The 9928-nt window shown below is 48.1% G+C and overlaps 1 protein-coding gene across 1 annotated transcript in view; it reads right to left on the bottom strand.

Moving 5' to 3' along the window:
- Positions 1-9928, bottom strand: part of ARHGAP35 (Rho GTPase activating protein 35) — a 48832-nt gene that overhangs the window by 27457 nt on the left and 11447 nt on the right. Inside the window, exon 2 of the mRNA XM_032227646.1 lies at positions 2507-6399. Coding sequence (XP_032083537.1) covers positions 2507-6199 — 3693 coding nt within the window. The 5' untranslated portion in view covers positions 6200-6399. The remainder of the gene's footprint in view (positions 1-2506; positions 6400-9928) is intronic.

The following is a 9928-nucleotide window of genomic DNA, read 5'->3' on the forward strand; positions in this document are numbered from 1 at the left end:
TGCCAAGGTTGAGAAACACTGACTTAAATGCAGTGGCTCACTTAACAACCGTGGCAAAAAAGGGTCACAAAATGGGGCAAAGCTCATTTAACAATCACCTCGTTTAGCAACAGAAATGCTGGGCTCAATTGTGGTCATAAGTCAAGGACTGCCTGTGCCTGAACTTCCAGAAGAGCAATACGTAGAAAAATCTTCCCGGTTATTTAAACTTTCCCTCGCGCCAGCTTTGAAATCCTACCCACTGAGCTTCGTGGCCTGTCTGAGCTCCCTCTACTGCAGTGTTTCTCAACCTTGGCAACTTGAAGATGTCCAGACTTCAACTCCCAGAATTCCCCAGCCAGCATTCGCTGGCTGGGGAATTCTGGGAGTTGAAGTCCGGACATCTTCAAGTTGCCAAGGTTGAGAAACACTGCTCTACTGATTAAACAATAATTCCATCTCCCCACCCTGAATTTTCCAGGGAGCAGGTTTTTTGTTCATGTCTGGATGGCGAGTTCGAATTTCTGCAAACTGCTGGAAGGGACCTCTTGGCCATTGACTCTCTCTCTCTCTCGAAGCCCGATTTTGCTCTTTCTTTTACATTAACAGTTCAAACAGATGGCCTGGTACAAGAAGGAGCCTCGAGGGTTCCCCCTCCCTGCCCCATAAAGGAATGGAAGAGTTAATAATATTCATACCCTTTCTAATCAAGGGTTGTGATTACAATTAGGAGATGTAAGATGCCATTGTAGACCGGGAGGAAAAAGGGTTAGCTTTTATTTCTGCTTTCGGCTTGCAATGCATGCAGCCATCATGTAATTTTAAAAATAAAATATAGTAGGGTTTTTTTTGTTTTTTTTTTTGAAGTAGCAAGCTCTGAGTCATTGTCGAAGCTTTTCCAAACAGAGGGCATTAAAAAAAAAGAAACCTATCTGGCTTGCTTTTGTATCCCCACCCGCCACCCCCACCCCTCTTCCAGTAACAGAGCTCTCCTGCCAATGCGGAGAAGTCCACCCTGCTGGCGGAGGGACAACCGCAGCAATAATGAAATCACCACCGTTTTGTAAAGCAGCCACACAGCCTTGTTTAAAGAGACCAGGTCCTTCCTTCCGTGGAAGAAAAGGAATCTTTTCAGATGTCGTTTCAAACTCCTCTGCAAAACTATAGATTTAAGGGAGGGCGGGGGAGATCACATGAGAAATGAAAACGTTATTATCCGCCACTTCCTACTGACGTTGCAATCTGCCCTTTGAGGCGTAATTGTGATGTCTTACTACCAACCAGAAACAGTAATGAGGTTCCAGGAAAATAAGTGGAAACACTAAAGTCCATATTGTACACTTGACAACCGGGCTCTTCAAAATTCATTCTTTTCAAAAGGGCCAGCTGCTTATTTGAAAATTGCTTTCTGAAGCTGGATTTAAAAGGCAGATATGAAATCTTACGTGGGGGGGAGGGGGAATATTGTACTAATATCTGATTAAAATGCTTTTCTTACACTTATTGGACAGACCCTCTAAACTTCTGCAGCATTACTGCTGGCTACCTTCTCGCAATGCAAAGGGACAGGGTCTCGTGAGAATTTGCCTTATCAGATTAGCCCTCCCTTATTCCTGTGCAGCTCAAGGCCGTGTAAATAGTACTCCTTCCTTATGGGTTCCCACACAATCACCATGAGTTGGGCTGAGAGGAAGAGTGACCGATCCAAGGTCACCCGGTGTCTTCTGAGTTCTAATCCAGCACCTGAGTTTCTGAAACCAAAATGTTATCTTTAAATCAATGCGGGAAGTATTTGTTGCATTTGTCCCCAATGTTTCTCACATATAGATAGATGCTTCTGAATAGCAAATAAATTGCCCAAATCTTACAGAGACATGCAGCCTTCTATTCCATAAATATCCATAAACCCCCCCTCTTTAAACATGGCAAACCACTCCTAATTATTGTTCAGTGGGATTAATGCAGGAGTGGGAAACCATGGCCCTTTTGTGACTTGTGGACTTCGACTCCCAGAATTCCAGAGCCAGCATAGCTGGCGGTTTCACCACAAAACCGCGTTCGACTGAAGCGCGCTCGACGAAACCACGTAGCTGTCATCACAGTGCGACGAAAAAAGCACGCTGTAAACGCTAAAGCTAAAATTAACCCCTAAACCTAAACCTAACCCCCCCTAAACCTAATCCTAACCCTAAACCTAACCCTAAACCTAACCCTAACCCTTAACCTAACCCTAAACCTAACCCTTACCTTAACTTGAATCGGCTTGCTTTCAAAGCGCTATTTAAAGCGCCCTTTTTTCTCCGCGGTCGCTGTTGTCGCCCTGCTGATGACGTCAGCGACGCAGTTTAATCGGGCGCGCTTTAGTGGAGCGCGGTTTTGTCGTGCCACGTAGCTGGCTCTGGAATTCTGGGAGTCGGAGCCCACGAGTCATAAAAGGAATATGGTTCTCCCACCTCTGCTGTAATAGCTGTCACACCACACGATTTGGAGTTAAAGACACTCCCAGACATACACACACACACATTACCTTGGTGGTCCTTCTCAAGCTACGTAAGATATTTCTTTTCCTGGGGTCTTCGTCCGTTGTCTCGTAGGGAATGACAGCATTATCTCCTTTGTAGCCCTGGGACGTCTGGTCTTCCTCTTTCTTCCTGATGGGCCCCAGCTCATCATCGCTGCCTATGCTGAAACTGGTCCTGAAACTGGCAAAGCGCCCGAGTCTCGTGCACCGGGTCCGATACAGCACCGGCTTGCTGGTCAGCGACACCTTGCGCCCCCGCTCCAACGACCCGGTGTCCATCTCGCTGTCCGACCCGTTGCCGCTCCCGTTGGACTGGGTTTTGTTGATGTTCCGAATGGTGATGATTTTGCCCTGGGTGCTGTCGTGAGGCACGGAGTAGATGTTCTCCTCCTCGCTCCTGGGTTTGACCACGGCGTCCATCGGCTCGGCATAATCCGAAGGGTCGAAGCCATCGGTAGGCGGCCAGCTGCTGGAGGAGACGGGTTTCCGTTGCCCCTCTCGGTGCCCTTGCTCCAAGTAAGAGAGATCCCCCTTGGTAATATCAAAGTGGACGGCGGGCTTTGGTTTCACTGGCGGAGGAACCTTGCTGTTCAGCTTGCTTTCGAAAGTGCTCATCACGGAGAAGACCGAAATCCCATCGTTGCTCTCCAGCTCCATGGAAAGCTTGGACAGGTCCTTGGACAAGGCGGGCATGGAGCCGTCGTCTCGGAAAGGGCTGTAGCTGGGGGGCTCGACGTCCTCTTCGGAATCCTGCAGGTTGGAATTGCAGAGAGGGGAGCCCGCCCGGGGAGAGTTGAAGACTTCCTCCGTGGTGCTGCAGGCCTCCGCCGCATTGTCGTACATGTGGGTCGCCTCAATGATGTTCTTCCTCTCCACCACATCCTTGAAGAACAGGTGGAAGACTTCCAGCTTGTGCTGAGGCTGGCTGCAGGGGATGCTCGTGAATTTCCCTTCGATGTCCTGGGCGATCTCCTCCCCCTCGGTCAGCTGCTCCCGGCTCAGGTCGTTGTCCAGGACGTCGAGGGAGCCCTCCGTGAGCGCCACAATCTGAACGGGGATGATGTCCTGCACTTCGCAAAGAAAGGCACGCAACATAGCCAGAGATGCCTTGCGCCTGGCAGAGTAAAACAAAATGTAGCCGTGGACCAGCCAGCTTTTGCGGATGCTGAAGGCGGAGTGGAAAGAGAGCAAGGAGAGCTCGATGCGTCTCTTGTGGGGTCCAATGGGGTACTCGAGTAACACCGCATTGCTACTTCCAGAAGGGGAGGGCCGGCAGGTTTGGGACTGAAGAACGGGGAGAAGGATGTCGTCGGCGTTGAAAGGGTCTCCGCACAACAAGCACATGACGATCCGAAGGTCGATGTCGGCCAGATCTTTAAGGCTTGCGGTTGAGCTCATCAGGTTTAAGTTGCGCTTCGAATCCAGCAAGCCTTTCAGGACTTGGCTGATCTGCTTTTCGTTAATGTTGCGCCCGTATCCTATGCCGGTAGAAGCCGGGTCGAGGAACACGCACTGCAATTTACTCGCAATCTGCTGGCCTTGCTGTATTAAGCTGTGCAGGGTTTCTCCACTGGTGTCCCCTCTCTTATTCACCAGAATCAGGGTGAGAGGAAGGTGAGCGAGGTGGTTGTCCCTTCGGCTGAGGGTGGACTCTCGACTCTTCTCGATGCTCTCCACCACGTAAGACAGGGACTCCTTAGAGTTATAAAGGCAGAGGCAGCCGTGGGGCTGAAAGGTGGGCGTCTGGAAAGAGTTAACGGGGAGCCGGACGTTCCCTTCAATGGGTCTCAAGGAGAGCTCATACATTTTCCCGTCTATCACGTACTTGTCGTCGTTCGTGCAAAGAGCTCGGATCTCGTTGGCTAGCTCACGGGCGAGTCCATCTTTCCCGAGGATGACTAAGTTGATGCGGTCAATGTTGGAATCGGAAAGCAAGTTCTTCTGATTGCGATCCGAGGGCCTGATAAACCTGGAACTTATTAAGTGCTCTATCTTAGCATCTACGCAAGCCGGGCAGCTGGGACAGGTGTCCTTGGTGGGATGGTAGACAAAGTGGATGTGTTTCAAGATCAGGGCGTCTCGTTCGGCCTGCAGCTTTTGCAATGCTTTAAATCTCTGCTCTTCCCCCAAGACGTCCTGGATGACCCCCATTTTTTCTTTGCTGGGTTTGGCATCGAGCTCCAACTCGTAAAAGAGTTCTGAATACTCCAGGAGCAGCTCCTGGAAGTCCTCCTTGGCCTTCTCGATGATCTGCTTCTGATGCCGACCGTAAATGTCCAGGTACACCGATTCTTCTAGCCACATGTAAAAATCCTCGTTCATGATGAAACTGCGAGCTTCCTCCCAAGGTTTTCCCGGGGTGATGAAAAGAGACGTCTCCAGATTCTCCTTGAAAGCCCTTCTCATTTCTGCCCTCTTCCTCTCGTTCCTCAGCTTCTCCAGGTGGGTCTCGTAGAGCTGCTGGGCAGCCAAGGTGTCCATAACATCGAAGGGGATGCGGTCGTTCTCCATGTTGTCGATGTGGCTGGTGGCGTCCCAGGGCGTCTCCTCAAGCACGACGAACCACTTTAAGAAGTCCGGCTTGGTCTCCAGCAGCTTCTCCACTTTGATGCAACTCAGATGGTTGATTTCATCCAGGTTTGGGATCAGGGCGTCGAAGGCAAGAGGCAACATGGCCAGGTACATCTTTTTCCTGCGCTCGATATGCTCTTGCCTCAGGCGAGAGATGTGCTGTGAGAAAAGCTTCTTTGCTTTCTGAGTCCCTTCTAAGTAGACATAATCCTGATATTCCGGAGAGGATTGCATCTTTCGCGAGACGTTGGTCCAGGTTTCATTGTGGTTTTTAACAATCCGGCTCACCAGCCACTCGTACTTGTCCTTGGCGGCAGCTATCTGCTGGCTCTGTTGTTTCAAAGCCTCGAAGTAGGGGATGATTTTAGTCTTCCCCCGGCTTTTGTCGATCAGCTGCACCAAAGTGCTGAAGGCCAAGTCGACGTTCACGTTGGACCTGGCCGAGGTCTCCACCACCTGGAGGTTCTTTTTGCTGAAGACGAACGTGTGGGCGTCCCGGATGTAGCGCTCCACGCCTTCGTCGCACTTGGTCAGCACCACCACGGTGGGCTTCTTCGTCTTGGCAAGCTGGTTGTAGAGGTTGGAGACAAACTTGAGCTGCTCATCGAAGTTCCTGTTCATGCCACGGCTGACGTCGATGCAGAGGAGGAAGCCGTCCACCAGCAGCTTCCCGTCGGGCATCTGCTTCTGCTCGAAGTCTTGCTCCAGGCCGAGCTGGTCGGTGCAAAAGTACATGAGCTTTTCGGCGGAGGCCAGCTTGGTGGCCGCGGCCCTCTTGATATACGGCTGCAGGGCGGTGCTGCGGTGCGGCTGGAAAGTCTGGTCGTCGATGAACTCGGTCTGCTCCACAACGTGCATTTTACATTCCACACAGTCCTCCAGGGAGCGCACCACTTCTCCCCAGTAGAGGAAGTGGTCATTGTTAACCACCCGTCCCCCAAAGTCACTGGTGCTGAGAACGGAGGTGTGGTCCAAGTGGAAGTCGTCTGCCCTTGGCCGCACAAACCGATTACAGAGGCAGGACTTCCCGATGCCGCACTGGCCTTTCTCCTTTTCCGTCCCGGACAAGCCCACCACACTGATGTTGTAGGTGGGAATGCGGACATCTTGCTTCCTTGCCATCATCATCGTCCAAACATCCTGTTTTGCGCGGGGCTGCTTCCTAGGCTTATCGGGGTCCTCCCGTGCAACCCCAAAACGGCAAGGGGCACTACTGGCAGTTCAGATTAAGGACGGTTAGCACGGCAAAGACAACTGTTCCCACTCTTGGCACGCCACCAGCGCTCAGTTGTCACTGGTCCTCACAACTGGATGATCAGCATTTTTCCCTGAAAGAAAAGAAAAACAAAAAATGGTTCAGGATGGTTGAAATTTAATTTAACATACAGCAGACATAAGCGTGAGGACAGGTTATAAATTTTTTCAGTGCCATTTTAACTTTGAAACGTCACTAAGCCAATGATTGCAAGTCAACTGTCTCTGAAGCATCCCCCCAACTCAGCCTTTTCCATGAGGAGCACCACATTGGGGGACATGGATATCATTCTTCTTCCTCCCTTAATTACTGAATGGTTGATGTTTTTGTTTTTAAGGTTCAGGAATGGCACTTTGTTCTCCTTGTGTAAAGGGAACAAAGTGGATTATTCTATTGTGCTATGTTAACCAGAGCGTAGGTAGTAATACATAGGTTAATTAAAAAGCAGTAAGCAATTTGTCTCAGCTCAAACCATTCTGAAACATATTAGGCGTGTTAATCTGCGGGGGAGTACTCTAAAATAGATATTATCTATTACTTATGCTTTTAAAAGTGGGGATTGGCCTCTGGTCTAGAGTTATGACCGATGGGTGGTAGATCTTGAATCCTCCATCAGTATAGAATACCTTTTGCTCTAATCGTTAAATAATGCTGCTTAACTAGTTCTTCATACGGAATGGATTACAAAAGACAAAAGGGTGGCTGTAAGTTTTTAATTCTATTGTATGTTTGAGTTAGAAAAGAAACCTGGAACATTTGATCCCAAGTACATTCAATTTTTCTAAGTGGCAGTTTAAAAATCAGCTGAGTCACCAGATAAAACATTCCGAACTCTTTAAAAAAACTGGGAAGGAGAAATCAGCACAGAGTAGAAATTCAACCCTGCTCTGAATTTGACCAAGGGTTTATCCCAAGTACAATTACACCTTAAAGGTATAGCTGATTTAGACCAGCTCCATTCCACACTGTTCACAGTATGTCAGTTAGTTTCCTACCAAGAAAGGTTTTTAAATGGGGGGGGGGGGGATTGCAATACAAGTGTTCCAGCATCTAAACCCATGAAACCAGCTAAAATCTGCTTTATCCCATCCTCATTCCTTTGACTGCAATCAGGGAATTTTCCTGACTGCTGTCTACAATCTGCCATCCTTGCTACTCTCCTCAATCTTGCAGGGGTTTGCCTAATGCCAAGTTTCTATTACTATTCACCAAATACAGAGAGCCTCTCTGTAAAACACATTGTTTTACATTCAAATTGCTTATCGCGGATCCATGCATGAAAAGCAGGATTCAAATGTACAAAATACATTAAACCGGTAATATCTTAAGCCATTCATGGGGATGATAGTACATTGAGGATTTCTGTCTATCTCCATTGGTATCTTGTCCCTCTTCTTCTTCTCCCCCACCCCTGAAGTATGGATTGGCCCCCCACCAACATCAAGAGCTTCATCAGTATAACCAGTACTTTTAAGTTCTCAACATAGCAAATAAGCAACCCTGAAGAATCTGATGAGTAAAATCCATCCATCAGATGGATCCATTCATCAGATGGATCCATCCATCCATTCATCAGTATAACCAGTACTAAGTTCTCAACATAGCAAATAAGCAACCCTGAAGAATCTGATGAGTAAAATCCATCCATCCATCCATCTATCATCTATCTATCTATCCATCCATCCATCCATCCATCCACCCAGCCACCCACCTACCCACCCACCCACCTAAAGGTACACTCACACACACACTCCCCCTCCCCTCAGAGCAGTGTTTTTCAAACATGGCTAGATGTGCTTCAACTTCCAGTATTCCTCCATCTGCAAAGCATGGACTTCAACTCCCAGAATTCCCTAGCCATCATATTCTTTACAAATCATAATGGATCGGGCTAAGCCAGGAATGGGCAAGCTTTTGATGCACATGCATCATCAGGTGTGATGGACAAGTTGAGGGCCCAGTGGGTGACTCTGTATTATGAACATCAGCAGGATACTTCCACTGGGAGGAAATTTGTGGGACTTAGTTTTGTTAATTGTGCTATGCCTAATTTATGGCTCAGGGGTCTCCAAACTTGGCAACTTTTAAGATTTGCGGATGCAGCCGTGCTGGCTGAGGAATTCTGGGAGTTGAAGTCCACAAGTCTTAAAGTTGCCAAGATTGGAGAACCCCTGGCTTGCATAAAAGTTTCATATGCCTTCTACCTCAAAGTAAGGATATGTGTCCTTAGTTTTCAGATGGTGGGAGGACTCCAAGGGCTACTGGCTGTCCACCCTTAGGTTAAATCCAAAGCAGATCATGGTCTTAGAGTCACAAATGCATGTTATTTTATTATATCCGTGGAAGAGTTATTCGCTTGCAGGAAAGAAGGGGAAATTCCTCAGCCCAGAAGATTACAGGAGTTGGCTAGCTGAACAGGACCACAGAATGGCTGCCAACCTTAGTTAATCCCACCCTGATTTAGAGAAGTAGGACTCTGCATTATTTTATCATGTTTTATGGTTAAGGAACGACGACGCTTCCCTACCACATGCAGCTCACAACTAAATTAGCTTTCTTGTCTGCTGGATGCTCTTCTTAACCAAAAGGAAACAAGTCCCAACTTAGCCCGTTTCGAAACTCACCACAAATTAACTTAATTTAAGGGCGCTTGTTTGGCAAACACTATCTGTGATATTTGTACTTAATGCTCGCTTTTCGCCTGGCGTGGTTCGAGCGCTTGAAACGACATGCCAATGGCAAGTGAGCCCGAAAGCACCCCGAGCGCCAGAGGAGGGAGATGCTGCCTGACAATGGGCAAAAGGAGCTCCGCGCAGAGCCATAAATTTTCTCACTGCACTGTGGCGGCTGAAGTGTAGAGAAATGGGTCATTTGTATCTTTGGAAAGGCCGATTTAAGCTTTTAACCATCTGGATCCGAAATGTTTTAATCTCAGGCAACAGATGGGCTATTCTTAGAGGCAGGGCACACAGGAGCTTTCAAACCAGGCCCCCCTACCAAGGCCAAAGCCAGCCCATCTCCGAAAATTCACTATCAGGCGGGTGGGGAGGAAACACCAAGTGTTAAGAACTGGGCTCCCTGGTTTTGCTGCTCCTCTCTCGGATCTTCAATTGGGAATTAAGGGAAAGCACACCGGGCAGGAAAAGACAGATCATTATTAAGCCTTTTGAAGTATTTTGAGTTCCAAACAGGGGTCTTATTGAATATATGACTACTGTTAAGTCCTTGAATTACAACCACTCACTTAATGACCAAAGTTACAACAGCATTGTAAAAAGTATCTTCCACACTTACAACCATAGCAGCATCCCCATGGTTACACGATCAAAATTCAGACTCTTGGCAACCGACTCATATTTATGACGGTTGCAGTGTCCCCGGGGGTGTGTGCGTGTCATATGATCCCCTTTTGGGACCACTTGGTGAGCAAAGTCAACGGGGAAGCCAGATTCACTTAACAACCATGTTATTAATTGCAGCGATTCACTTAACAACCCTGGCAAGAAAGGTCATAAAATGGGGCAAAGTTCCCTTAACTGTCTCGCTTAGCCATGGAAATGCGGAGTTTTGATGTGGTTAATTAAAAAAAAACATTTATACAT

This window comes from Thamnophis elegans, chromosome 12 (assembly GCF_009769535.1).
Source record: "Thamnophis elegans isolate rThaEle1 chromosome 12, rThaEle1.pri, whole genome shotgun sequence".
In the NCBI taxonomy this organism is placed as follows: Eukaryota; Metazoa; Chordata; class Lepidosauria; order Squamata; family Colubridae; genus Thamnophis; species Thamnophis elegans.